The 27,344-nt window shown below is 45.1% G+C and overlaps 6 protein-coding genes across 11 annotated transcripts in view; 5 read left to right on the plus strand and 1 right to left on the minus strand.

Annotated features, from left to right (window-relative positions):
• Nucleotides 1-27,344, plus strand: part of Cip4 (formin-binding protein 1-like Cip4) — a 136,932-nt gene that overhangs the window by 72,257 nt on the left and 37,331 nt on the right. The window lies entirely within an intron of this gene.
• On the plus strand, nt 615-2,865 carry LOC135433814 (uncharacterized). Of its 3 annotated transcripts, none has more exons than XM_064690064.1 (2): nt 615-2,041; nt 2,177-2,865. In XM_064690064.1, exons 1-2 carry the CDS (start codon nt 787-789, stop codon nt 2,863-2,865), a joined length of 1,944 nt encoding a protein of 647 aa, XP_064546134.1. In that variant the 5' UTR covers nt 615-786. The 3 variants fall into 3 exon arrangements, with proteins under 3 accessions (XP_064546134.1, XP_064546133.1, XP_064546135.1); XM_064690065.1 differs by having other exon boundaries at nt 985-1,127; nt 1,187-2,865; XM_064690063.1 differs by having other exon boundaries at nt 615-2,865.
• Iyd (Iodotyrosine deiodinase) lies at nt 2,938-3,970 on the plus strand. Its single transcript, XM_064690066.1, has 2 exons — nt 2,938-3,148; nt 3,211-3,970. Exons 1-2 carry the CDS (start codon nt 2,938-2,940, stop codon nt 3,909-3,911), a joined length of 912 nt encoding a protein of 303 aa, XP_064546136.1. The 3' UTR covers nt 3,912-3,970.
• Nucleotides 4,377-14,532, plus strand: JIL-1 (JIL-1 kinase). Of its 2 annotated transcripts, none has more exons than XM_064690058.1 (8): nt 4,377-5,177; nt 5,450-6,600; nt 9,371-9,439; nt 9,508-9,641; nt 11,102-11,186; nt 11,252-12,063; nt 12,121-12,575; nt 12,635-14,532. In XM_064690058.1, exons 2-8 carry the CDS (start codon nt 5,691-5,693, stop codon nt 13,971-13,973), a joined length of 3,804 nt encoding a protein of 1,267 aa, XP_064546128.1. In that variant the 5' UTR covers nt 4,377-5,177; nt 5,450-5,690; the 3' UTR covers nt 13,974-14,532. The 2 variants fall into 2 exon arrangements, with proteins under 2 accessions (XP_064546128.1, XP_064546127.1); XM_064690057.1 differs by having other exon boundaries at nt 5,558-6,600.
• Nucleotides 16,780-20,482, minus strand: Noc1 (Nucleolar complex protein 1). The gene is made up of 5 exons (XM_064690062.1): nt 19,880-20,482; nt 19,707-19,821; nt 18,095-19,642; nt 17,204-18,031; nt 16,780-17,140 (listed from the first exon to the last, which is right to left on the minus strand). The coding sequence occupies exons 1-5, from the start codon at nt 20,354-20,356 to the stop codon at nt 16,899-16,901; spliced, it is 3,210 nt and encodes a 1,069-aa protein (XP_064546132.1). The 5' UTR covers nt 20,357-20,482; the 3' UTR covers nt 16,780-16,898.
• Ack (activated Cdc42 kinase) lies at nt 20,617-27,240 on the plus strand. Of its 3 annotated transcripts, none has more exons than XM_064690059.1 (4): nt 20,617-21,017; nt 21,438-21,603; nt 23,424-24,570; nt 24,630-27,240. In XM_064690059.1, exons 3-4 carry the CDS (start codon nt 23,435-23,437, stop codon nt 26,782-26,784), a joined length of 3,291 nt encoding a protein of 1,096 aa, XP_064546129.1. In that variant the 5' UTR covers nt 20,617-21,017; nt 21,438-21,603; nt 23,424-23,434; the 3' UTR covers nt 26,785-27,240. The 3 variants fall into 3 exon arrangements, with proteins under 3 accessions (XP_064546129.1, XP_064546130.1, XP_064546131.1); XM_064690060.1 differs by having other exon boundaries at nt 21,442-21,603; XM_064690061.1 differs by lacking the exons at nt 20,617-21,017; nt 21,438-21,603 and adding an exon at nt 23,171-23,271.

Raw genomic sequence — 27,344 nt, forward strand, 5'->3', positions numbered from 1 at the left:
CTGCCGAGCATTTATTTCGTATATAAATACGTTCATTTATTTTTTCATAATCGGCCGAAACTGAGAAATCAAAACTGGAACTGTAACATATAATTAGCACCCCGGCAGGTCTTGACAGCAAATTTTGGTACGAGAAATGTCACATGCCAAATTCCCAATGCCAATTGCATAGCCTGCTCCAAGTTTTAATTAAATGGCAGGTTTAATTGATGCTGTGTGTCCGCCTAGAAAAAATGCTGTTCTTCTGTAATCACACGGCTGGCCATGCCATTTACTTATTTGTCTATTATTCCATTTATATTTCACGTAACTTGTTTTTGTTGCTTTGTTGTTGCCCCATGGCCAGTTTACAGAATCCGACGACAGACAGCTGTTACTTAACAGTGCCCCTAACAGTGATAAATAAAATTCAAATTATTTAATGTTTAATTCATGACCAACAACTGTTGTTGAATTAGTAGTGCAAAACATTACAAATATTATTGGCTTGTTAAAAAACAGTTTTTTCTATGTGAGAAGAAACGAATTTTTTTGTCCTTTGCTTTTTAAAGTGCTGAAAAATGTTATAAACAAAAAATTAATTAGGGCTGCATTGAAGTAAATGTCGATAAATTGAAATACGTGCGCCGTCAAAAATCATATCAAACAATTCAAATTTGTGTTTTTTGTTTTTTTAGAATGTTACAAAATTTAAAACAGTAATAATGCTGCTGCCCTTGAATGATTTTGTTCCCTGTCTTCACGCCAACTCTAAAATATACCTGCTGAAGCGTCAAATTGCTGAGAATGGAACAGAAACACAATCCCAGCTATTTCAAGCGTTCCGATCCGAGGTTGAATGCACGCGATATCTCACCAACGATGAGCCCGAATAGGGGAGGATTGGGGTTCTCGGACAAGGATACTAAAGATTACATTGTGGAAGAGACCCCCCGTCAAAACAATGCCAATGATACTCCAAAACACAAGCCAAAGGGTCTTCGCGGCTTCCGAAAGTTCTTACCATTTGGCTCTGGAAACAAATCCACAGTTCAGTCTAGTAAGAAGCGCACGGATCAAATAGAAACACCTCTCGAGGACGCTGATATACGCAAGCTGATAAGTCTATATTCGACATACGAGAATCTGTACAATCCGAAGAACCCTCAGTATGGCAATAAGCAAATTGAAAATATTTACTTTTCAGACATGGCGCGCTCGTTCCCAAACCAAACAGGTCCAACAATCCAAGCTTGTCTGGAGGGGCTGCGCCTGTCCTTTGCACGTGAATACGCCATCATTGAGAATGCGCGTCGTCGGTATGGCGAAATTTTGACGCCTTCGATTAAATACTACAATGAGTTTCTGTTTCTGGTGCCCTTTATCAATATTAACTTTGACGACACCAACGAAGCACTGCGATATGAACAGCCGATAGGCCACGATGGGTCAGCAGCTGGCTGTGGGCCCAGCAAAATACGCACATCTGCGAGCAAAGCCTGGAATCCGATGGGCTTGAGCTACATTAAAAATAAATACATTGTTAATGCTACGCCTGTGTCTGGCATGCAATTCTTTGGAACGAAATCGAAACATAAAGCGCAACCGGAGACCATTAGCTTGAACACAATGTATGTCAAGCGCTCACGCAAAGGAGAGCAGCCGGTACCGGAACAATCAGTGCTGGAAGCGCAACAGCAGCCACCGGCGCTAGAGCAGCGGAAACCTCAGCAGCCGCCAGAACAGTCTGGGCAACAGCAGTCGCCGCAGGGCCTGTCGCAGGAACATCAGTCTGGGCAACATCATTCGCAGCAGCGCCTGTCGCAGGAACAACAGCCCGGGCAACATCATTCGCCGCAGCGCCTGTCGCAGGAACAACAGCCTGGGAAACATCATTCGCCGCAGCGCCTGTCGCAGGAACAACAGCCTGGGAAACATCATTCGCCGCAGCGCCTGTCGCAGGAACAACAGCATGGGCAACATCATTCGCCGCAGCGCCTGTCGCAGGAACAACAGCCTGGGCAAAAGCAGACGCCGCAGCGGCTGTCGCAGGAACAACAGCCTGGGCAACATCATTCGCCGCAGCGCCTGTCGCAGGAACAACAGCCTGGGCAAAAGCAGACGCCGCAGCGGCTGTCGCAGGGTCAACAGCCTGGGCAACAGCAGACGCCGCAGCGGCTGTCGCAGGAACAACAGCAACAGCGGCAGAGCGAATCGAGGCCAGTTGATGCCGAGCAGCAAAAACGAGTTTCGACAACTGAGTCTCAGCGGCAGTCGGCTCAGCTAGAGGAGGACAATAAAAAACGTGCTTCGCAAGCTGGGCTAGAGAAGAAAGAAACATGTGATTGTTCAGGTCATGAAGAAGTAGCTAATTCAGGAAGCCTTGAATGTAAAGGGACCTGTATTCAAAATCCGCGCTACAAGTGTATTGCAGTCATTAAAGCGCCAGGTCAAGCCGACTTTAGTGAAGATCCCCGTATGTCGGGTGTTGAAAATAACCGCGAGGGTCGAAATTCGGGGTATTCGAATGGCCAATCTCAAGGATCTCGGGCAAGTCAAGAATCACGTAAATCTCAAGACCAGCGCGGTCTACCGCCCGAAACTTCTAGAGACCAGCAGGTGGCCATGCTGCTTGACTTAATACGAGCGGAGCTCGATTCCGCCCCAGACTTCATTTTCTTCGATGCCAAGTGGCGCATTATTGAAATCCTGCGGGAGGTTAACAAACGTCATATGATTCACAAAAAGGGTGATCCGTCACAATGTACATGCGCTCCATGTGAATGCGGAAACGTTCCCGAAGCAAAAAAACCCGGACCTTCCCGGCCACTGCCCCACCTTAAATCCCACGGCTGCCCCTATTGTTCCGATCAACGTAGGCGGTAAAATCGCAACTTTAGCTCGCTTATCAATCAGTTTTTCGACGGCCCTGACCAAGTTTCGTTAGATAAGAAAGAGATGTGCTTCGTAGCTTATCGCTCGACAGTCTTCCCGCAGCTGCAGTCCAAGATGGAAGCACTTCTAAGCAGCTGCAAGCTGTTCAAGCATTGGCCGAGCATTCTGCTTGGTTTACTCGTCGCGTTGGCCATTAAATACATCAAGACCTATCGAAAGCGACGATTAAGGACTTCGAGCTGGGAACAGTTGGAGGGGACAGAGAATGTTGCAGGTAGCTAACCTATACGAGGCTATCTGTAAGATCGCAAGTCTATCAAGTTCAATCTTTCACAGTTGAATTCACGCTGGCTGATTCTGCCATTCAGCCCGCCTTGGAGGAGAAGCCACATGTGCCATTTGTACCTGGCCATAATCTTAATCCCAATGGCGGCAGGCGTTTCTATGAGCTGATGCGTGGTCGTCGCAGTGTACGTGCATTTAACGCCAACATTAAGCCACCAATAGATGTCGTAGAGGACTGTATACGCGCTGCAGGCACTGCGCCCAGCGGCGCACACACCGAGCCTTGGACGTTTTGTGTGGTCGAACAGTTGGCAGTGAAGCAATCTGTGCGCGAGATCGTGGAGCACGAGGAGCAGATAAACTATAGCACACGCATGCATGCACAGTGGGTGACGGATCTGCGACCCTTGCATACGAATGCAGTCAAGCCATATCTCACTGATGCGCCCTATCTAATTCTAATCTTTAAACAAACGCACGGTACCACAACAGATGGACGCAAGAAGCTGCATTACTATAATGAAATTTCAACGTCCATTGCTGCCGGGATACTACTGTGCGCTCTTCAAGCAGCTGGACTTTGCTCGCTAGTCACAACTCCCCTTAATTGTGGGCCTGCTTTGAGGCGTTTGCTCGAAAGGCCAACGAATGAGAAGCTGTTAATTTTGCTTGCTGTTGGTTATGCGGAAGACAATTGCAAGGTACCAGACTTGGAACGCAAAGGACTGCAAAGCATTATGGTTAAATATTAAATTGTTCATGCCAGATATCTCAAAAAATCACAGTAAACAAATTTGAATCTGTTTCAGTATATACTACATAGCTATTTTTAATACTAAGCATTAGGCAAAATGCTAATGTGCATACTAAGCTTCAGGAGCACATTTCAATAATTTGTGGTGGCTTGGTCGATCCGCATCAAAAACCTATCGATTCCATGGCTTCTGGAAAGGTACGTCAGCTGTTTAATCATTTACTGTGAATGGTCACCGATAGGCCAAGCCCTATCTATCGATGTGAGTATGTTCATTATTTTAATTTTACTAACTAATTCCAAAATCGTACAAGAATATGAATATATGCTTTGAATTGGGGCACGTACAATTTTTTCTTTTTATCTTATAGTAATAGTTATTAAAACTCGATCGTGCCCCATTGGCTAAATGTACCATCGATATATATTAAGCGTTGTCACGTATCGATAACAGCACATACCAGTTCATTTTATAAATAACTTCAATGTGTTCGGTCGCGCTGTCGGGAAATTATCGAAATTACCAAAGAACCCAATGAGTTAATAAGTAAATATTACAATTTGCTTTTATTCATATATAGTTGCAGCCGATCGTGTACAATGCGGGCTTAAATATACCTGATAAATTATTATAAGCGTGTGCTTTATTGTCGATGCAACAGCAAATAAGTGGCAAAGAATGAGAGCGCAAAGCAGATGGCAAAGAGCGTCGCGCCGCATTGGTGTTGGTTTTATGTGCGTGTGTGTATGTGAAGTAGAAAGCGGCGGTAAAAACTTGTAAAATCCACACGTATTATACATACATATAATAAAATTAAATCTTTTTTAATACCGCCAAAATCGATTTCATCGTCAATTGGAATTTTAAATAAATCAGGCCTATTGCACTGTAGAATCTGCAAGTCAAAACAAAACAACCGTGAAACGTAGCCGAAAAACGCCTGCGTGCTTGTATGTGTGTACGAGCGTAATAAGAAAGACCCATAGCAAAAAAGGCGAAAGAAAAATAGTGCATACGAAAAGCAGGCGCAAAACGCAATTGATGAAATTTGTGATTATCACAAATTCGTATTAACAAATGGTTGAATAATATCTAAACCAAGGGTTTAAAACTAAATAAAAAATAAAAATATATACAACAACTTATTATATATATATATATGCAAATAATAAAACGCATGGCATCCAACATCTTTAAACGTGTTCAAACATAATTGTGCTTAAGTGTTGTTGCCGACATATTTGCGCCTTTTATTGCTCTGAGGTGAGTTGTAGTTGTTTTTTCAGAGTTTTTTGGTCCGTGCTTGTGTCCAAACTGTACTAGAGATGAGCGCGTGATGCATTCGTGTCTGTGGATAAACAAAACCCAATTCGACCAAATGCAATTATTGTAATTGAATTTATTACTTTATTATTATACAAATTAATACTGAGTTGGTCTTCATAAAATATTAAAATCTAGTGAACTCGGTTTTTTTCAAACATTACAATATCGATAAAAAAAAAAAAATAATTCTGTTCGTTCTTTAAATTTAGCCGACACGCGCTCATCTCTAGTCCAAACTGTACCATATTGTTGACTAACTGGCAGACTCGCATGAGAGAGAGAGAGCGCGCGTAATAATTTTCGATTGCACTCTACAGCTCCCACTCGCCCGTTCGGCTCCTAAGCGACATGTTAATCAGCTGCTGCAAATCGCCCTAAACAGTTATTGCAATTAGCATCTACAACTTGCAACGTAAAGCGTAATACGCCGAAGAGATTCTGTCACTTAAAATGAGTCGCCTACAGAAACAGCAATCACAACATCAGCGCAACCAGTGCGAAATTATAAGTAGCAACACCAGCGGTGCAAAGAGCAGACGAAAACAACCGCCGCCAGCACCTCCGCTAGACGATAGTGAAATGCGTTCAGCACAGCTCGTCAATGGACACACGATGACGGCCAACGGTAATAGTAAGACGACCAAACGACGACGACAGAGTGACGATGAGCCCTTGCAGCACTTGACCAACGGAGTCAGCAGCAAAAATCCGAAATTGAAGCATCAGCAAAACGTCGTGGAGACAAGCAGCAGTTCTGGGTCCTCCAGTGGGCAGCGGAAAATGAACAACGGCAAAGCTATGAACCACAACAATAACAACAACAATAATAATAACAACAATAAGAAACAGAACAACAATGTTAGCAACGCAAACGGGAGGCAATACAGCAACAACAATAATAACAATAAGAAGAAAAAGCCAAACGTAAATACCAATACAGCAACAACTACACGAATGGAATACAGTTACCGTAAAAACATATCCACAATACCGACGCCGCCCTCGCCAGCCTCACCGGCCTCTCCGCCGCCTCAGAGTGCTGTGGCAGATGTTGTATGTATTTCGGATGCGGAGAGCGACGAGAATGAATGCATCGAATATTACGACCAAGAAACGGAGGAGGATAGCGACCTGGAAATCGATGAATCGCCCACCACTAGCAACATCAGGAAACCCAAAAACAACAACAATGCGGCAGCGGCTGCAGCTGCAGCGGCGGCGGCAGCAGCAGCAGCAGCAAAAAAAGCAGCTACGCAACCCACAACATATGCAATGCCAACTAGCAACAGCACGCCATTGGATCTAGAAAATGAGGGGCATCAACGGGATTTGGAGAACGTGACCGACCTGCGTTCCTATGGTGAGTAAATGCTTTTAAGTCTAGACTTGTATCTACAATTGATTTGGGGGAGTTGGGGAGGTAATATGGCCTGGTCAATGCAGCGGCATCGACCTCGTCCTTTCCAATCCTTTTAAAGTGAGGCACATGCATTCAACCTTGACACACTTGCGCAAACACATACATGGTATTATTTGGGTGTTTGTTGCGTTGCCCCACTGCAATTCACCCCAAAACGTAACTCACCTGAACTCACCACACCACGAGCAACATTTCACGTTCAGACTGTTTGGCTATTTGCATATGTAGGTGTGTGTGAGCATGGCCATACATACATATAAGCAATTGATTTACTTGAACTTGACAATGCAACTGTCCCAGCAACCACTACATACATATATACATATTTATGTAAAACGTGTTAGCCTTTGCGCCTTATTGTCAATTTGTAATTTACATTTAAGAGTGTGTAACAACTTGATGTCAAGTCGGAGAGAATATTGTTCTTGTTGACCTCCCTCTTTCCGCTGCAATTTGTTATAGTGCGTGCAGCAGTCGACAGATCGTGAACTAGCTGTCTCACTGGAGAGCGCAAATATACTCTCCATAACGGTTCTTAAGTGTGTGCGTGTGCTTGAATGTGTATGAATGTCGCGAAGACAGCTGTGCGTGTTCTGTTGTGTACAGCACCGCACCCGATTTAAAAAACTTCTAACAGGCGAACTTTTTTAACAGCGGCAATAGCTCATTTACATGGATCTGCCAGATAACCATGTAAATAACATGACTACTTCGGATTTAATTAAAAGCAATTTATTTAAACTCCAAGATACTTTAATCGTTTTAACGACTTCGAGCTGTTTATCATATATTTGGAATACTTATTTTCACATTTTTCGCGTTCTTTAAACTTTGGCTAGTCGACAAAAAAAACAACTCAAACCGCATTGAGGTTAAACAGTTTAAAAGCCTGCTAAAAGATACATGCACATGTTTGTATGGACGAATATGCACGTTTGTATGTAACGATATGGTTCATCAAGGCCAAAAAGTGCTTTTTGAATGTTTTGCGGTTTAAAAATAAATCGTACTAATAAAAATATTATTAAATTATTTAATTTATAGATGAAAAGCGTGAATATTGTTAAATGTTCCATTTTTGATGGTTATTTTCATAGCAATTGCTGGCAATTATAGAAAAACATGTTTTCCGTTGGTTTTTTGCTCCATTGCACATTTTATTGTAATTCTTGCTCGCATTTTTGTTTTGTTTTGTTTGTAACACAATTCCTGAAAATTTAAGAGATACTTTAAACAGTACATGAGGTTGTTATGATATCCAGAGAATTGTTAGGAGAAATATTCATGTTGTTATAGTGTTTCCCTACTTTTTTCTCAGATTGCCTGCTAGGTTGCGTTTTGTTGGATCAATAATTTTGCTAGCCATTCAAAAACATATTTTCGTTGAAGTGCTGTTTGTTTTTAATATGTTCTTGGCCACCCAGGAGGGGGAAAAAAGCTATCACTACTAAGTTCATTGCACCTTTCCCAAAAAAAAGGGACCGTACGTAACTTTTCGGGACGTGTTAGCAACTTGGGTTTGTTAATGAAATATTAATAATATGTGCAACTGGTTTATTGAAACAACAATTATTAGCAAGGTAATTTCATTAACCTCTGGTTTGTGTCAATGTGCTGAGCATATTTCACAACAAGCTGAAATTTCGATTGAACCAGTAGAAAAGGGGTTGAATGCACACGAAGAGCTGTTCATTTTATTTCACCTTACTTTTTTCTCGTTTAACTTAACGTTAAGTTCATAAGTATTTCAATATGTTCGAAGAAATGACTAATCCTATGAATGAAACGTTAAACACACAAAACAAAAAGGCCACAGGTTCAAGGACAAATGTCCAGCATTGGCATTCAACTCGCTCTCTATCTATCTTTTGCTGGCGCTCTTTTCTGTCTGCCGCAGGCTGCTTGTCAACTGCGGAGTTTATTTCTGCAAATGTTAACACTGAGTGGGAGAGGGAAAATGAGAGACGGCAAACATATTAGTCACTTGGGAAATTTGATTAAATATGCGCAGGTTTGTTTGCACACAATTGGGCTATATTTTTTTTTGTAATTTTCCATGCCTAATGTACAAATGTCGTCTGTACGCGTCACTGTAACTGTAAATTGCCAAAATGCGAGACAGGGCCAATGAACCGTTAAGGCTACCGTCATCGAGAGATTGAGTAGAGAGAGTTGGCTGGCGGGTTGCCTCTGATTGGCTGCTGCGCATTCTTCTGCTCTTGCACAGACGATTGACGTTCTTAGTGGGTCAGCCACCTGCTGCAATGACGCCCGACGCTCTTTGTTGTTGTCCTTATAACGTTTTCATACAATATACTTTAATATGCCTATAAATACATATACGTGTGTGATATATGAACGCTGATAACAGAGCGAGTGATAGTTCGCTCTGCTTACATTTCAATGCATACACTTTTATAGTTTAGCTGTTTATATCAAGTGTCGCACGTGCTGCTCAGCTGCATACCGAATTGCGATAATGCTTATCACATGCTACAGAATAAACAATTGTGTAGTTTTCACCAGCTCCACAGCACACCACAGTCTGCGTATGTGTGCAATGCACATATATCAGTATGTGTGGCCATTATCGTTTTTCAATGTGTGTAGCTCTAGTCTTTTGCTGTTTTGTCTTTTGAGCTTTATTCTTAGTTATAAGTGCTCTCATTTCTTATGCTAATCAATCTGCATTTCAATTTTTCTTTCACAGTCAAACTTTATAGCGATGAGCGCGTGAGTTTAAACGACTTTAAAATCATTCGCGTGCTTGGCACGGGAGGTAAGCATCAAATAACTGATCAAACTAATATCAAGTTTATATAAACATTTATTTCTATTTTTCTGTAGCTTATGGACGTGTTTTCTTGGTGCGTAAACTGACCAGACACGATGCAGGCAAATTGTATGCCATGAAGGTTCTCAATAAGATTACAGTAGTGCAAAAGCGCAAAACGGCTGAGCATACAAAAACTGAGCGTATGGTAAGTAAAATGTACAGAAAAGAGAAATGGTCAAAGCAAATTACAAAAAAAAAAACATAAGAAAGCCCTTACGATGATACGATACGTGCCCCATTCCAAGTTTTTTTTGCCATTGCATCTTTCCCTTGTCATTTATCATGATCAAAAAGCGCAGATAATTGAAATAAAACCTTCAGTTGCTGCACGTACACAAAACAATAAAAAAAGCTAAAGGAAAGAAAAAAGAGGCGGCAGCCAAAAACTTTGCAAGAATCAAAGCGTGCTCGTGACACTCGTACAAAAACACACTCGCATGACACAAGCTCGCTCACCGCTCGCTTAACTTGTTGCACCGGCGAAAAGCTAACGGATTACCAAAGATAGTGGTGGAGACAGGTAGAGAGAGAGAGCCAAAAGAGAGCAAGCTGATCTACCACATATGTATGTGTGCATATGTATGCATGTATTCATTTTGTGTGTGTGTGTGCAATCCACAACCGGTTAGCGGCATTGAAAATAGAAATCCTAATGCAAAACTTGGTTAAATAACTGCAAACAGGTGTAGGTGGCAAGCGAGAACAGCAGAGAGTACAAACTAGGCAACAAGGGCAATTTTCGGCGAAAAATTTAAAAAGTATACAATGCGTTGGCTTGTTACCTCTTTACAGATAAACGAGACGCAGACACACACACGCAACTTACATTTTTCAAGGTACATAAACAACAACGACGAATATGACGCTTGTGCTACTAACCTAGTTATTGACATAGTTAAGCAGTATAAGTGTGTTAGTGTGGGGAGGGGTGGGGTAAATAGGGTAGGGCCGAGGAAGAGGAGGCTTATATACCGGCTGTAGTATACAAAATTTCCTGCTTGCGCTGGCATCGCCCTGCGTTATGTATTGCTGTTGTTGCTTTAGCCAAAAAAGGAAGGGAATAAAATCGTGAAATGTGAAAGTTGTGTGTACAACCAGAGATGCTTGACAATTGTCTATGAAGGCAAAAAGAGAAAGATGAAGTAATTTCAATATGAAATTAAATTGTACAAAAATATCTTTTCACTTTTGCGCCGCCACCAAAAAACCTACTACTATGCATATATGTACAATATATATCTAGTTAGCATATATATGAATGTGTTTAAGAGGCGTAGGGCAATTGTGGTATGTTTGGGATATTCGTGTTGGGGAAATTCCCAAACAGCTGTTGTGTACAGTTAGCTCCTCAATCGTATATAGCAACAACAAAACAGCGCACAACTAACGAGCGCCGAACGAAATTAATAAACAAAGCAGTAAGTAAGCGTAAAGATAAGGCAAAAAAGCTTTAAAGCAATGTGGCAAAAGTCATCGGCAAATTATTCGATAAGCGGCAGTGCGACCGTTTCTTTTTGTTTATAATGTATTCAATACAAATGTTGTAAGTTTAAATACAAATATACTAGCAAAAAAGACTAATTCAATTCTCTTTGAATATTAAAGGTTCTCGAAGCGGTGCAGCGCAGTCCGTTTCTGGTTGGCTTACACTATGCATTTCAGTCATCATCGAAGCTCTATCTAGTGCTGGGTAAGTTATAAATGCTCCATCATTGCCACACGGCCTATTGACTTAGCGTTCTTTTGTTTTTGCAGACTTTGCCAATGGCGGGGAACTTTTCACACATCTCTACCATGCGGAGCATTTTGAGGAATCGCGTGTACGGGTTTACATTGCTGAGGTGGTACTGGCGCTGGAGCAGCTGCATCAGCTGGGCATTATATACCGTGACATAAAATTGGAGAATATTTTATTGGATGGCGATGGTCACATTGTGTTATCCGATTTCGGCCTGTCCAAAATACTCACCGCCGAGAATGAATATCGTGCACACAGCTTCTGCGGCACATTGGAATATATGGCTCCAGAGATAATACGGACTGGGCCCCCGGGTCATGACAGTGCTGTCGATTGGTGGTCGGTCGGTGTGCTGACATTTGAGCTGCTGACGGGCGCCTCACCATTTGCTACCTCGGATGGCCAGAGTCAGCAATCAGAGATTTCACGTCGCATACAAAAGGAACAGCCGTTGATACCATCGTCATTTAGCGCAAATGCCCGGGACTTTGTGCTCAAGATGTTAGAGAAGAATCCAAAGCGTCGACTAGGCGGCAATCATCGGGATGCCAGCGAGATCAAAGACCATCCGTTCTTCCATGGCATTAACTGGCAGGATCTGCGCGCTAAACGCCGCAAAGCACCTTACAAGCCAACACTCAACGCCGAGGACGATGTGCAGAACTTTAGTAACGAGTTTACGGATCAGTTGCCCGAGGATCCCGAATGTGATGCACCGCCCGCACGCATACAACTGTTTCGCGGCTATACATATGTGGCGCCTGAGCATTTGGAGCAAATGCGACGCGACAATCTCTGCCAGATTGAGTACTGCAATCCTAATTTGCAGGTGGGTTGTCATACCTGTCTCATTTGGTCAATTCAAACTAATCATATCGCTTTGCAGAATATACCTTCACGACCAGATGATCTTGAGTTGGGCACGCAGACTGTAAAGGGCTCCTATGGCACCTGCTATTTTGTGGTGGACGCTTCGGATATTGTGTTTATGGCAAAGGTCATACCGCTGTCCAAGTTTCGGGCCTCCGAAATAGATGCACTTACATCATGCGCCTTGGACTCGCACTGTCACCATAACATTGTGAACTATCATGGCACGTTCCGTGACAAGTGTGAGGTGTGGATAATCCAAGAGTATCTGTGTGGCGAGGAGCTGGCCGCTTATCTACAGAGCACAACGCTCGACGAGAACAGCTGCCGTGACATCTTTCTGCAGCTAGTACAGGCTGTGCAGCATGTGCACTCCAAGCATTTCATACACGGGGATATCAAGCCGGAGAACATAGTGTTTGTGAGCCGTGACAGCATGGATGTAAAACTGGTGGACTTTGGCAATGCCTGGTAAGATTAAAACGCCTGCCTTGACTTCAAAACCTTCGCTCACCAACAAATCATTGCAGCTACAATAGTCGCTTCCAGAGCTGGCGGGACAAGCCGCGCTATACGTTAGACTATGCGCCGCCGGAGCTTTTGAAGGATCCCAATGTAGTTACATATTCGCCAGCTGTGGATGTTTATGGTCTTGGCGCGACGCTCTACACAATGTTTATGGGTCATGCGCCCTATCGCCTCTACCTGGGTGACTGTGATCATGGCCCCGACGTGCATCATAAGCTGCGTAAACGCATGGAGAAGGAGTCATTCAATCAGCGCTCCAAGCGCTGGGTAAACTCAAGCTTGGAGCTCAAACAATTGATCAGCTGGTGCCTACAGAAGGATCCAGCAAAACGGCCCAAGTTGCGCGATATAATGGACAGCGATTGGGTGCAACAGAATAACGATCCCGATGTAGACATAATACCACCGCCCGAACAGGTTGTGGTCGACTTGAGCGAAGACACCATGGAGCAGCCAGTTGAGTTGTCCATCAAGCAGGAACACCAAAAACAGTTGATTCTCATTATGGAACAAAGGTCGGCCGCAGAGATGCGCATTGGTGCTGAGTTATCTGTCGGCGAGTCTGCTGAGGAGCTGCCAGCGGATCAGACGTCCAACGAGGATGTTATGCAGGGCGTTTTTGATCCGGACTTTGAGGCGCTCACCGACTTCCATGGCTTTGATGAACTTGCGCCGCCACTGCGACTGCCCTCTGAGTATTATACTGAGCTGCCGCTCCCACATCCACACGAGTGCAATGTTATTAACAATCCAGAGCCCGCAGCCCTTATGCTGCCACCACCTGCTGCACGTCCGGTGCGAGCGCTACCTACAATTGTCTCGCCGGCTGAAGCAAATAAACGACCACGCACTCGCCAACAACGCCGAACTGAACTGCGACAAACAGCGGAAACGCTGCCGGAGCAGGAGGATTCAAAGGCTGGACTGTACCGGTTGATACAGCAGCTGCCACCACTGGTGGATGTGTTGCCTGTGGCCAAGCCAAGTGCATCGCCCACGAACAGCCGGCGCTCGCCGCGTCCTCTGAACGATCTTTGTGGCTTTGGCAAGGCGAAACACACATGGCGCAAATCGCGCGCCAGCTGGCGTCACTTCTGTCTGCTGCTCAATGGTGTCCAGCAGGTGCTCAAGCATCGTTTCAAGAAGGAGCGACGCGTCTACTGCGGGGTAACAATCAAAGCAGAGCGCCTGGACGAGGCGTACGAGAAGCCATTGATATTCCCGCGACCACGGCCACCGGCGCAGCGCAAGGCCAAGCGACAGCCCAAAGTGCCACGTCCACCCACACGTGTGCAGCCAGAGCGAGCGCGTGCGCTGCGCCAGCGCTATGTGTTTGAATGACACTCACTGGAACCGAAGGTCGAGCCGGCAGTAACGACTGTCATCGACGAGGAGGAGAAGCAGCTGCTGCAGGCGGTGCTCGTAGCGGCCAATGGAAGGTGGACGGAACGGCAAAGGCAACGGCTGCAGCAGCGCAGCTGACGGCAGATGAGCGATTTGACTCTGACCTGGACACGGAAAACGCTGGACGGAAGACGATTACGACGGCGCAACCAGATGGCAACAATATAATAAACACATACACGCAAATACACAAACACACACACACATACATGCATAGATGTATAGATGATGTTGAATGTGGGCCTAACGGATCATTGAGCAGCACCAAAGATCCTGTCAATAGAGATTTAGAAGTTGTTATTGTGTAATGTTTAAGTATAAGTTGAATTTGACTTCGATTAATTATTGAAATATTTAACTCCGCACACACACACACACCTATATACAACATAACAAGTTTCGTTGTTGTTGGATTAGTAATTAGTAGCGTAATGTACAGTCATAAACAAAAAACAAAAAAAAAAGAAAACAACTTTTGTAAACTCTTGAAGAAAAATGGTGGCAAATGTAAATTTGGTAATTGTAAATTTTTTTTGAAAATAACGTATATTAAAACAAAAAGGCATACAATTTTGAAAATTAGTTAAGTGCAAAGATAGTTAATTAAGCTATTTAACGAAAGGAGATCTAAACGCATACATATTAATAGTCTTATATACATACATATGCATACATATATAATATTAAATATTACAAATAATAATATGCTTTAAGTTGTGCTCTATGTTAAGTTTAGAAATAATTGTTAAACGTCATGCATCCGCAGCAACAACAATAAGTATAACATAGAAATTAAAAGTGAATTGTTTTTGAAATTTACTTTTTCATATTTCCATCGATCTGCAGCAAATGAAAGAAAATTCTTTTGAAATTTGCTCGATGTGAGAAAAGCGCATTGAATATTCACAGTTGTCTATATAATTTAATTATGTCAAATCTCCTAATTATGATTGACTTTCAAGCATTGCTATATAATTATTATATAGCATTATTTTAATTTAACTTTACCTATATTGTTAACTGATGTTTTCTTTGATTTGTTTTACACATTTTGTTTTGTTAGCCGAAAGAAAAGAAATTGAAATTTCCCCAAATCTCCCCAACACATAAAACTTAAAAGCGTTTAACATCTGTATGAATTAAAATGAAATAAATGTAAATGCAAATTAAAAAAAAAAGAACACCAATTTATATTTTATTTGTTTTTAAACTCTGACAACAAACAAAACACACATATCTACATTTTTTTATTGAAAATATTGAAATTGTGGAAAGGCGAAGAACAAGAGCTCATGGTCCCGAAATTGTTAAGTGTAATAATATATGAAAGTTGCCTTTTAACACGTTGCCTTAGAAAATAAACAACAAAATATGAAAATGTTAAACCAAATCTCCAAAAAAAAGAAGAAAAGAAAACATAAATTACCACTTAGCGGAAGCCACAATACAGAATGCTGGCTTATAAATACGAGCCAAGCATTGTTTACGAGTTATGCGAGAGAATTACAACCGCAGCAATAGTCTAAGGTTCCAATAGTATATATATATAATATATATATATATATATATATATATGTATATCAAAACAGCTATGTTTAAGCAACAAATGAGAGGACGTCAACAATTAGTTAAAAGTTAAGATCAACAATAAAATCGCTAATAATATCTTATTTTAGCATTAAATACGGTTCATCTAAAAGAATAACATATTATAGCGCCTGTACAGACATAGCGCTCAATTGAATTACGAGTTGCGAAAAGTTCGGGGCGTTGGTTTTAGCTGTAAAAATGAGAAAATAAAAATCACATATTAACTTGCTAGCATATAAGACACCAAAGTTTGTATATAAAGTTAAAATAAAATATTTCAAATATCAATGTATACGACGTGTGCGTGTGTGTGTGTGCATGTATGTATGCATTTATGTATATATGTATGCATGTAGTTTGTTTTCTAATATTAAACGCAGACAAAGCTTATTTGTCGCTGTGCTGCAAATTTAAATTAAACGAATTTCTGCCAAGTGCTCTCCTCCTCGATTCTCAAGAATTCAAGTAGGCTCTGCAGTTTTCCATGCCTAGCTAGCAGTGTAGTGCTTTTTTTGTTGTTTTGTATGTATGTGCATTTATATGTACACATGTATGTATGTACATAAGTATGTAAATATGTATGTATGTATGCATGTACATAAATAGGTATGTACATATGTGTGCATGTACATATGTATGCATGTACATATGTATGTATGTATATATTTATGTATGTATGTACCTATGTATGTATGTATGTACATACGTATAAATGTATGTACATACGTATAAATGTATGTACATACGTATAAATGTATGTACATACGTATAAATGTACACATGTGTGTATGTACATATGTATGTATGTGCATATGTAAATAAATTTGAACACAAAACGTCACCCAGCAGACCTTTGACACCCATTTCCACCAAGGAGGAATCGATTCTTCGAGAAGTTTCATACAAACGTTTTTCGCGATTTTTCCGTACATGCGAGTGCAATTTCCCGAAGCCCCGTCTTAACGTGCACCTTCATCACATAAGGTAAGTGAACAAATCAGCTTCCAGCTTTAGATCCCATTCAGTTGTGTTTAAATATAGTGTAGGTATTGACTAAATTAAATTCATTAACTAAATTCAATTTATTTAGACAGCCCCCAAATTTCCACCGACATATTACTGATTAGTACCGAAGACTTCAAAACTCGAGTGGTTTTTGTTTTTAACTATCAAAAGTAGTTTAATTGTTTATTTATTTACACAATTCATAACCCAATTTGATTTCTATATATAAAACCAGTCGCACTCGTCGCTCTGCCTCTCATTTTGCAGCTAATGCTTTCGTTTCTTGCCCGCTTTGGGTTTGCCTCCTCCCATTTTGGCTTTGCCTCCGCCAAACTTTTTGCTTGTATAGATTTTGCTGTTCGAGCGACGCTTTTCCTCCCATTTCAGTTGCTTATCGGAGGATTTGTCCTTGTTGAAGAGCGCATTGCTGGTGCCTTGTCCCTTGGATTTGCCCGTTTCCTCCAGCAACGCTGAGAAATCATCCGCAGCAGCAAACAGCGAACTCATATCTAGGGATCGAATATATATTAATATAATATAGTATGTAAGGTAAACAAATAATTCATACGCACCGTCGCTGTGTTTCAGTTTCTGGGCGAAGTTGCGCTCATTCAAGATGGCATCTTTGCGTGATTTCTTTGTTTTGGGCGGCGCATCTTCATCATCTTCGTCCTCGTCGGGACTGTCGGGCGCCTCGCTTGCATCACTATCGTCATCCATAGATATAGAACCACCATCATCATCATCATCGTCTTCCTCATCGTTGTCATCCAAGGGCTCTAAATCAATTGAGCCCGTCTCATCGTCCGACTGATCGTCTGCTTCAGCGCCTGATAGATCATCCGCGTCCTCATCCTCAGCATCATCGTCCCAATCGTCATCCATATCGTCATCTTCTGTTTGTTTCTTCTTCTTTTGCTGCTTTTTGGACTTGTCCGCCTGCAGCTCTCCACCGAGCTCCTCTAGATAGTTCAGTTCTTCTTCGTCCTGCTCATCATCGCCGCCTTGTTTCAGCTTTTTGCCAAAGAAGTCATCCAAATAGGATTCAAACTCATCATCGTCGACTTCGCCCTCCTTTAAATCATCCTCAACCGTTTCCGGTGTTTTTTCCTCTATTTTTGGCTGCTTCTTGCTCTGCTCCATCAGCTCTGCCTGTTTGCGCTTATGCTCTAGATAATTGAATATAAACATTTCATCCTCTGTGCAGTTGGTCTTGGTCAGCGATTTAACGGGCTTGCCACGTGCTCCGAATGCCGTGTAACGTTTGTGCGCAGCGCTGGCGGCGCCCTCCACTGCCTGCTGATGGTCCAGTTTCTTGGGATTCTTGAAAGCGAAACGCTCCAGGAAATGCGGCAGACCAAAATCACGCAACGGATCGCCATAATAATCAATGCGTTGCTCTATAAGAAGGGAAAGGTATCAGTTTAGTGATGTCCACATGGCATCCAACTGTTGCTACTCACCCAGCAGTATATGCTCGGCAAACACCTGCACCGTGGGATGGTAATGTTGGCGCAGAAGCAGCAGCTCATTGCGCAGCGCATAGCCGGCACCCGCAAAGGCGGGCACACGATGATACGGATCGTATTTGCAGGCGTCAATGTCGCGCACCTTGGACTCTGTGGCAACCAAATGGACATGGTGCCAGGAGCTGGTGCCGGGCTCCTTCTCCTTTTTCACTGCTGCTTCCGTTGGCTCCTTATCCACATCCTTGTACACCTCCTCACTATCGCTGCCAAACTTATCCAGATCCTCAGGAGCAGCTGCCGGCAGCAGTTGCTTAGCGCTGGCCGCCATTTCCGTGTCCCCAATGCCAGCGACGAGCTCGCGGCGCATGCGGAGCAGCTTGTGCAGCACAATCAGACAGCCGGCAGCCATGTTGGGCGGCGCATAGAGGGCCAGCTGCAGCAGGCGCTTCACAAACGCCTGAGCCCGTGCCACATGCTTGTCTGTGTGGATGGCTCGATGCACAATGTGCAGCAGCTGGGCCGCCGTCTTGCCGCCAATGTTGATTAGATTCAGGTCCAGCAGTTTGATGTACAGCGCATTATAGAAGCGATCCGATTTCTCGGTCTTCACTGTGACCAGCTGCAGCAGCAGGCCCAGCGTTTGCACCGAGACGCGTATGTCGGCCAGATGCACCAGTCGATAGATGGTATCCTGCATCTCCTTGGTCAAGAGCTCAGTGCTGCCCTTGGCCGGCTGTGCCTCGGTGATGGCCTTTTGCAGGCAACGCAGAATCGCCTGCATGGTGCGGTTGTTGACGGCGCCCTTCTGCACCAGCACCTTGAACAGAGCAAAGCATATGTTGACCAGCTTGGTGCAGACTTCGGGACGACCCGATGGGGCTATGCTGGAGAGAAAGCACAGCGCAAAGTGCTGGGCACGCTCGGAAATGTTGTTGCGGAAGAGCAACTTCTCGGCCTCGGCGACAATGACGCCGCACATGTTGGGATGCCGTTGGGCCACTTCGCTGAGATGATGCAGCGCCTTGGAGGCTATTTTGGCAATGGGATCGCCCAGCTTGTTGATTAGCATTGTGAGCAGCATTTGCTCCTTCTCGGGCGCATAGGCCAACAGTTTGGCAGCGGCCACAATGGCAGCCGTCTTGTTGTGCTCCTGACCTGTTTGCAGGCCCTGCATTAGGTTCTTGAGATACTCGTGATACTGATCCTTGAGCTCGCTCTCAAAATACCAATAGGCGTAGATGCGACGTGTTTGCTCTTTGTGCAGCTCCCGCTTCTTCAGGTGCTTCCAGTCGGCGCCGCGCGTATGTATGGCCAATAGCTTGCGCTGTGGCGGCAGCAGCACCTCCTGCCACAGATCCGTGAGCACGGCAATGACATCGTTGCTGCTCTTATTTGATATCTTGCAGAAGGCAATCAGGTTGGAGAGTGCTTCCAGATTGCCCAGCGGATTGCTGGTCACCAGCAAGGCGCCCGCATTGGCGCGATCCTTGGCTGTACCTTTGTGCAGGGCAGTCTGCAGCCAGCGTGCATCCGTGGGATTGCCTGCGGAGGAACATACAAGGATTGTTGGGAGTTTGACACACTTTCTTTTGAAAGATAAACCTACGCTTATTGAACGTTGTCTTCTCTGCCTCAAAGGACGATTTGCATAGATTGAACAGCTCCAGCTGCTCGTTCTCCTTCATGTCCAGCACCTCATCACTGGAGGGGTACTCCGTGTGCTGCATTTAAACCATATCAGATTAATAAGTCTATATATATCCTCTGAAGTTCACGTACCACCTGATACCATTTCTGCTGTGCGTCGTTATCGTCTGCTTGGAGCTGTTGCCTGTTCCGCTTTTTGGTCGCTTTCTCCTCAGCTTCGTAGTCGCTCTCGGTCTCACTCTCCGTCACCTGCTCCTTCTCGGCGCCGTCGTCGTCGAACTTTATGCGCTGCGGCTTCTTTTCTTGACTTCCTTCTGGCAGCTGGTTGCTCTTTTTCGCCGGCTGCTCTTTGGGCTTCTTACTGAATTGCACTTCCTTCTCTTCGCCTTCTGCATTGCCATGGTCTCCAAACTTAATTCTCTGCGGCTTTTTCACCTGTCCGTTTCTGTTGGCCGCATTTTTATTATTTTGTGCCTTTTGTGCAGCCGCTTTTTTGTTGTGCTTCTCGTTTTTGGGCTTTGCCAAGGCTTCGCCATCTTCGTTAAACACAATCTTTTTGTTTTTCAATGGTCCATTGATTTGCACGCCTGTAGCTACAGCTGCCGGCATATTTTTAGTTTATTTAAAGCAACTTTAGCATTAAATAAAACTCACTAACAAAAATTAAACGCTCTGCACGTGTGCTTGAAAGTGGCATTCACCACAAGGCGGATAAACACAGATGTAAAGTGTGACCGCCGTTGCGACGCAGCTATGAGTCGCATGAAGTTGGCTGCGACCTTAAGTTTCAGCTGACTAGTATTTTGACGGCACTGGAATGATTGGCATTTAAGAAGTTAGTATATTTTTGGTTTTGAGATTCGGTCCCACTGCCGTCCAGTATTGATAGATCAGCTTACGCAGAGAGCGGCTGTGTCGCACGGGTTTTACCAACAGATTTTGTTTTAAAAATATAATTAAGCCTCGCGCTTTGTTTTGTTGTTTGCTGCTGCTGAACAACAAGCTGTAAACGTGACTCGAATAAAAGCTCTTCGTGCAGTATTTGTCAACGCAATAACAGCAAAAGCTAAAGCTTCGTTTCGTGCATTCGCCCCTCATTTTTTACTGTCTTCATTTTGTGCTGTCTTTCGTGCGCGCATTTCCATGGAAAACGTTAATTTTTGTTTAATTTATGCGAAATTACACAAAGCTAATGTGAGGAATATGTAACAAAATAAACGCTGGCACGCACACAAGCAACAGCAGCAACAACAACAATCAAAAACAAGGGGTAAAAACTGTAGAAAATTTGTGCAAAAAACTGTGACGACAGCAGCAGCAGCGCGGGGCACGGGGCACGGCAAATCGTCTGTTGAAAGAGTACATTAGTGTCTGTGTGTTGTGTGTGTGGGGGCCCAGCTAAATTAATATTAAGCGGTCTCCTCTTGCTCCTCGATTCGCCCCGGTTATGCCGACGATGATGGCCAATTTCCATGTACAACGTTGGCGCTTCCAGAGCCAGCTGCTCTTTCTGCGAGTGTAAACAAAGCAACACACATACTCACACAAACACGCACGCACACATATAAACGCACCGAAGACAATACAAAACGACGTAGACGTCGACGTCCTTCACCTTGCGCCTGCTGCGGCTGTCCAAGCTGTGCACACATATTGAGTTTCAGTTTCATCTTCACAACCTGTTCACCAGCAAGACAGGAAGTTTCGCAAAGTGCAGCAGCCGACAAAAACAACGCAGACGACGACGACAACAACGGAAGCGTCAACGCTTCGCTGAGCCATTGCCTGTGACTTTATTCGGCCAGCGGCTGCAGCTGTTCCCAAAAACCAAAACCACTCGCCAGAAGCTCGCTCGGGTAAGTGCCCCTTTTTTGGGTGTTTTTGTTATGTATAAATCTTCTGGGAATTAACACAACTGTGAGCCTTTTGTATCCTTCTGTTGTCGCAACTGTTCTAATTTTGGGTGGTGGTTGATTTTCTCCACAGATAACAGTGGTTGTTCGAAATTCGACCAGTTGGGCTCTAGAGTTTAACTTAATTTATTTATTTAAAAGTGTAAGAAGAAAAAGTAGTAAAAATAATTGTTTAAAGGGAGTAAAATTGGATAAAAATACAATTTCGCCATTTATGATTTCCAACTGTACTTTATATTATATAGCCCATTTATATAGGATGTTTGAATATCTTTCTTCAAAAGAGTCTAAAAAGAAGATAATAGACTAAATTGAGATGCTTATGCATTGGGTATAACTTCTCTCAATTCTGGAATATCTGCTTTCCAAGCGACATTTGTAGTTTTAGTATCAGTCTGTGTCGTTGTTCGCCCGCATCCGCTTTGCAACACTAATTGTTTCCGTCTAAATAATTGCTCAATAGTTTAGTTCGCTAAGCGTTATTAGCTCAAGCTTTTTGCAAAGCTTATCGCTGGAATTGATCATAGTCAAGCTCTAAAAATATGAGCTGCACTCATTTCTAAGCGAACACAATCACAGATACTCGTTGTTCCGCAGCTCACCTCCGGCACTTATCGTTTACAAATGCAACTTTAGCACGCGTCAAGAATTCTTTTGAAACTCGTTGCAGTCGCAGCTACTTTGACGTCACGAATGCTGTTGATGTTGCAGCTGCGCGCTCTGCTATTTGTTTAGTCTCTCTCGCTCTCTTCCTCACATACACAAACAAACACACACGCGCACAGGCACTGCGTGGCCCACTTGCATGCAGCAGCGCAGTCGCTGTCGCAGTCACAGTCTGCGTCGCCTGCGCTGTTACCGCTGCTTATAGCTGACGTAATGCTGTTGCTATTGATAATAAAGCAGCGACTGGTGGGCAATTTTAATTTTATGCTGACCATAAATACTCATATGGCACTTTCGCTAACTAAGTACTTTAAGGCAATTATGTCTCTACTTTATGGGTTCAAGTTCGCCGCGGCTTTTCGAAAAAATGGGCGTACCAACAAGTTTGAAAGCGAACCGCAACCCCGTTTAAACATGTTCGAACTAAAAGCTAGACACAATTCAATGTTTTTCTACCTTTTTTTTTTACCGAGAAAATGTAACACAACAGACGTGAGCGGCATGGAAATCAAATTTCTCAAATTGTCGTGAGCGTGGGAAGTCCCCGCCTCAACTGGAGACAAAAAACAAACAAACTCCAATTTGTGGAGTGTGTTGCATGCCCAAAAAAAAGGGGGATTCTCACCTTTAAAACTATGCCAACATATTGTGAAAAATTGCATTTCTTAGGCAATTTCAGAGAGCGCTAAGAATGGGAGAAGGGAATTTATTTTTGGCTATAACAATTTCTGAATAGTCGAATACTCCAATAGATTATATTGAAAAAGTTGTGCTGTTAGCCAAATGGAAGTATTAATCATTAAAAGACTTGGAATAGTTTTCCACTCACAAAGTAAGCAAAGTACTCGAAACACCCAAGGAAAAGGTTTCCAGATCAAAAAACATATTTTTAATGAAATATTTTTTATGTCAAATCATAGGATTAAGCGAAACACATTTTAAAAGGTATTTTCCCTCTGTTAAATCGCGATTTTCATCTCAGATCTCAGATGTTGGCACTGTTTCTCATAAAGACGCCTCTTTAATTTCTGTTAAATTCTGAAGATTGTCTTCAAATTGGCTTATTTCTTTAATTTTATTTATTTTGTGCCTCGCAGCTCACACAATAATGGGTTCACCTGCGGGTGGCGATGGCAGCGCCAGCGAGACTTCCTGGCTGGAGGATTTGCTGCGGGAGGTGCAGCTGGAACAGTTCCTGGAGCGCATACGAGATGATCTGCAGGTCACTCGCTTGGCGCACTTTGACTACGTGCTGCCCGATGATCTGGAGCGCTGTGGCCTGGGCAAGCCGGCCATAAGGCGTCTGGTGGAGGCGGTGCGCAAGAAGAAGGCCCATCAGTGGCGCAAGAATATACTCTCCAAGCTGATTGGCGGCGGCAAGCAGCCCTCGTCCAAGAAGCAGCAGCAAAACCAACAGCAGCAGCAGCATTTGAAGCCGGGCGCGTTGACGTGCCTGATACATGAGAAGGACATAACATTGGGCCTGAAGCTGGGCGATGGCTCCTTTGGTGTGGTGCGGCGCGGCGAGTGGAGCGCCTCGCCGGCTGGCCAGGTGCTCCAGGTGGCCGTCAAGGTGCTCAAGTCGGACAACCTGACACAGCCGGGCATCATTGATGACTTCTTTCGCGAGGTGCAGGCCATGCACGCCTTGGATCACTCGAATCTGGTGCGTCTGTATGGCGTGGTGCTATCCCAGCCCATGATGATGATCACGGAGCTGGCGGAGCGCGGCTCGCTGCTGGACACGCTGCGCAAGCAATGCCGCCACACATCGCTGACCCACATCTGGAACTGGTCCGTGCAGATTGTCACTGGCATGGCCTATCTGGAGCAGAAGCGCTTTCTGCATCGCGATCTCGCCTGCCGCAATGTGCTCTTGGCTGCCGGCAACAAGATCAAGATTGGCGACTTTGGTCTGATGCGTGCGCTGCCCCAGGAGGATGACTGCTATGTCATGTCCGAGCACAAGAAGGTGCCCTTTCCGTGGTGTGCGCCCGAGTCGTTGCGTTTCCGTCAGTTCTCGCACGCCTCGGACACCTGGATGTTTGGCGTTACGCTCTGGGAAATGTTTAGCTTCGGCGAGGATCCGTGGGTGGGCCTAAATGGCTCCCAGATATTACGCAAAATCGATCGCGAGGGCGAGCGACTGCATCAGCCGGACGCGTGCCCGCCTGATGTGTATGCCATGATGCTGCAGTGCTGGGACAAGACGCCCGGCGAACGACCCACGTTTGCGGCACTCAAGTAAGCTCCCTCTTTGATAATGTAGAACCCTCGCTAATCCTGTCTCTTTGCTCGTCTAGGGAATATCTGGGCAGCATGTCGCCGCCGGTGATGCGCGCCACGCGCAGCTATCATGACGCCAAGGGTCTGCAGCTCGAGCCGGGCGACAGCATTGCCATCATCGATGGCCGCTCGGAGCTGAAGCTGATCAAGGGCCAAAATCAGCGTACCTACGATATTGGCGTCTTTCCGCGCGCGCTGCTGGAGCAGCGACGTCTCGGCGATGTCCAAATGCGAGGCAATGCAGCGCCTGGCTCGCCCTTTGGCTTCTGCTGGGGTGGTGCTGGCGGTGCCACCGCTGCGCCGCCCAATGGCGAGGAGCGACAGCGCAAGTGCGCCTCACTGACGCCACAGGCCACACAGTCGCCGCAGGGTCATGTCAAGGAGCGCAAGTCCATATCCAGCAAGCAGTTCTCCTACAACAAGCTCGTCAACGATTGTGGCGGTCTGCAGCGACGCAATGCGGTCAAGCATAAGATGTCAGCAAGAGGTCCGAACCGGCCACCGCCGCCGCACCAACAGCAGCAGCAGGAGGAGGGCATTCTCATCGACATCTCGCCTGAGATGCGTCCGACGGCAGCTCTGGCCGCTGGCGACAGTTCCTCGCTGCAGCTGGACAACTCCTTTTGCCTGCTGGATGCGCCCATTGATGTGCCCACATTTGCTGAGGCTGCCGCTGGCACAGCCTATTCCTCGGGCCCCAACACGCCCACCTTCTTCAACGAGCAACCGCAGTTTGATTTTGAGTCGGCAGCTGCCGCCTCTCCGGGACGCCTGCAGCCGCCGCCCTATCAAATGCCGCCCACCTACTCCAACACCATTGAGTTTGCCCAGCAGCTGCACAAGCGCGAGCAGCAGACGCCTGTGCGGGATCCGTTCGATACCAGCGGCCTGGATTCCACCGCTGGCGCTCTAATGCTCTACTCGAATGCCCCAGCTCCTGAGCCTGTTGTTGTTGCGCCCGTTTACGGCAGTCCAGCTGCACGCAAGAATCTCTTTGGCGCTGGCCTTGCCAACGGGCATGCCAACAAGGAGAACATACCCGCCTTGGAATCGGCCGCAATGCAGTACAATTTGAGCAACCTCACGCTGGAGCGCCATGAGGTGACAACCGTGCAGCAGCAGCAGCAACAGCAGCGGCAATCGCAGCCAGCCTCGGAGAGCGTGCTGCTGGACAAATCCTTTATAGCTGAGCTGGAGAAGGACATGTATAGCGGCAGCAACAAGGCACAGGAGGATTATCAACGCAACTCGGCGCAAATGTATGCGAACAAGGAGATTGTCTACAAACAGAATCTCACGCCCCTGAAAAACGCCGCTGGCAGCGGCAATCTATCGAATCACTCCAGTCCCACATCCAACGGCAGTCAGGCATCGCCCACGCCCAAGCAGAATAATGTGGAGACCGCTGCAGCAGCAGCATCTGTCACCACGCAGAGTGTCGTGAATCGCATTTGGTATGAACGTGTGGCAGCCACGTCCTCGGAGTACTATGCACAGCCGCCGCCGCCGGAGTCGGCGGAGCAACTGTATCAAAATCAGCGGCAGGCACCGCAGTCGCAGCAGCCGGAAACGCATCACTCGTTTGTGGCCATATCCAATCGCGTGGTGGCGCCCAAGAGCAGCGTCTACGCTTCGAATGCTTCGCTGTATGGCAGCGTGGCGTCCTCCGGCGGCGAGCGCTATGATCAAGTTGCCGCCAGCATGGCCGGTTCCGCCTACTACGGCCAGGTGCCCAATGGCAGTGGCGCGGCCATTTACGATGAGGTCACTCTGGACGATTATCTGCGTCCGCATCGTCCGGCACCGCTGGCCCCGCCGCCGCTTTCGGCACAGCAAATCCAGCGGCGTCTGGACAAAATGCGTCAGCAGCAACAGCAGCAGCTCGAGGGCGCCCATCAGCTATATGCCCCGGTGCCGGCGGAGGCGCAGCGCGAACAGGAGAAACTGCAGCAGCTGATGCTGGAGCTGGGCAGCGCCGCTGTGGAGCAGGATGTGCGCAATGCACTGCGCGCCGCCAGCGGCGATGTACAGCTGGCTCAGCGCCACTACAAGATCGATCAGCTGACTCGGCTGGGCGTCGCCGGCAGATCCCAGTGTGAGCAGGCACTGCATCAGTCCGGCTGGAGCTTGGAAATGGCCGCAGAGCTGCTGCTGCAGACGGCGGCGGGCTAAATGCAGCTAATTAGAGTAATAAGTTTGGGCACAATGATTTAGTTAAGCCAGATATGTGTATTAGTGTTGAATTTGGGCCGTTGCTGCCAGCCGTGTTTTAGTTTTTAGCCCGATCTATTTTTATTGCCCAACCGAATATGTCTCGAATCTATGCAAAATACTCGATTAGAATGCTTGAATTTCAGAACAGAAACAAAAGTCCAATGACTGTACTATATGTTAACACACACACACACAAACAAGCATATAATTTTATGTTTTAGCTTAAGCAACGATTTGAAATGAACTTTTTGTAATTGTTATTGCATTACTGTATATAATTTAATGCAAAATTATTTGCAGAAAAATACGCAACTTCAGAATTAATGATGCAAGCTGCAACAGGCGAGCAAAGCCTATTAATGGCAGCTATTTAGTTAGTTATTAAATCAATAAATTATATGTAATTGTTACAAAGTTTAATACGTTTCCTCTTTGTGCAAAGTAATTGCGCGATACTCAATTTGAAAATAACGATAAAGTTCCTTTTACTCGATACTTATATTTGCGGACTATTCGTT

The sequence above is a fragment of the Drosophila montana genome, unplaced genomic scaffold (genome assembly GCF_035044405.1).
Source record: "Drosophila montana isolate Dmon_TW-CO22-7 unplaced genomic scaffold, ASM3504440v1 contig_3231_1, whole genome shotgun sequence".
Taxonomy (NCBI): domain Eukaryota; kingdom Metazoa; phylum Arthropoda; class Insecta; order Diptera; family Drosophilidae; genus Drosophila; species Drosophila montana.

Excerpts from the sequence above, each read along its gene's own strand:
- JIL-1 (XM_064690058.1), top strand. The coding sequence starts at position 5,691 with ATGAGTCGCCTACAGAAACAGCAATCACAACATCAGCGCAACCAGTGC. Across the intron at positions 11,187-11,251 it reads GAAGCTCTATCTAGTGCTGG|ACTTTGCCAATGGCGGGGAA; the intron begins GTAAGTTATAAA and ends TTGTTTTTGCAG. Across the intron at positions 12,576-12,634 it reads GTGGACTTTGGCAATGCCTG|CTACAATAGTCGCTTCCAGA; the intron begins GTAAGATTAAAA and ends AAATCATTGCAG.
- Noc1 (XM_064690062.1), bottom strand. The coding sequence starts at position 20,356 with ATGCCGGCAGCTGTAGCTACAGGCGTGCAAATCAATGGACCATTGAAA. Across the intron at positions 19,643-19,706 it reads GAAGACAACGTTCAATAAGC|GCAATCCCACGGATGCACGC; the intron begins GTAGGTTTATCT and ends GTTCCTCCGCAG. Across the intron at positions 18,032-18,094 it reads TGCCGAGCATATACTGCTGG|AGCAACGCATTGATTATTAT; the intron begins GTGAGTAGCAAC and ends CCCTTCTTATAG.
- Ack (XM_064690059.1), top strand. The coding sequence starts at position 23,435 with ATGGGTTCACCTGCGGGTGGCGATGGCAGCGCCAGCGAGACTTCCTGG. Across the intron at positions 24,571-24,629 it reads CCCACGTTTGCGGCACTCAA|GGAATATCTGGGCAGCATGT; the intron begins GTAAGCTCCCTC and ends TTGCTCGTCTAG.
- Iyd (XM_064690066.1), top strand. The coding sequence starts at position 2,938 with ATGTGCTTCGTAGCTTATCGCTCGACAGTCTTCCCGCAGCTGCAGTCC. Across the intron at positions 3,149-3,210 it reads GGGGACAGAGAATGTTGCAG|TTGAATTCACGCTGGCTGAT; the intron begins GTAGCTAACCTA and ends AATCTTTCACAG.
- LOC135433814 (XM_064690063.1), top strand. The coding sequence starts at position 787 with ATGGAACAGAAACACAATCCCAGCTATTTCAAGCGTTCCGATCCGAGG.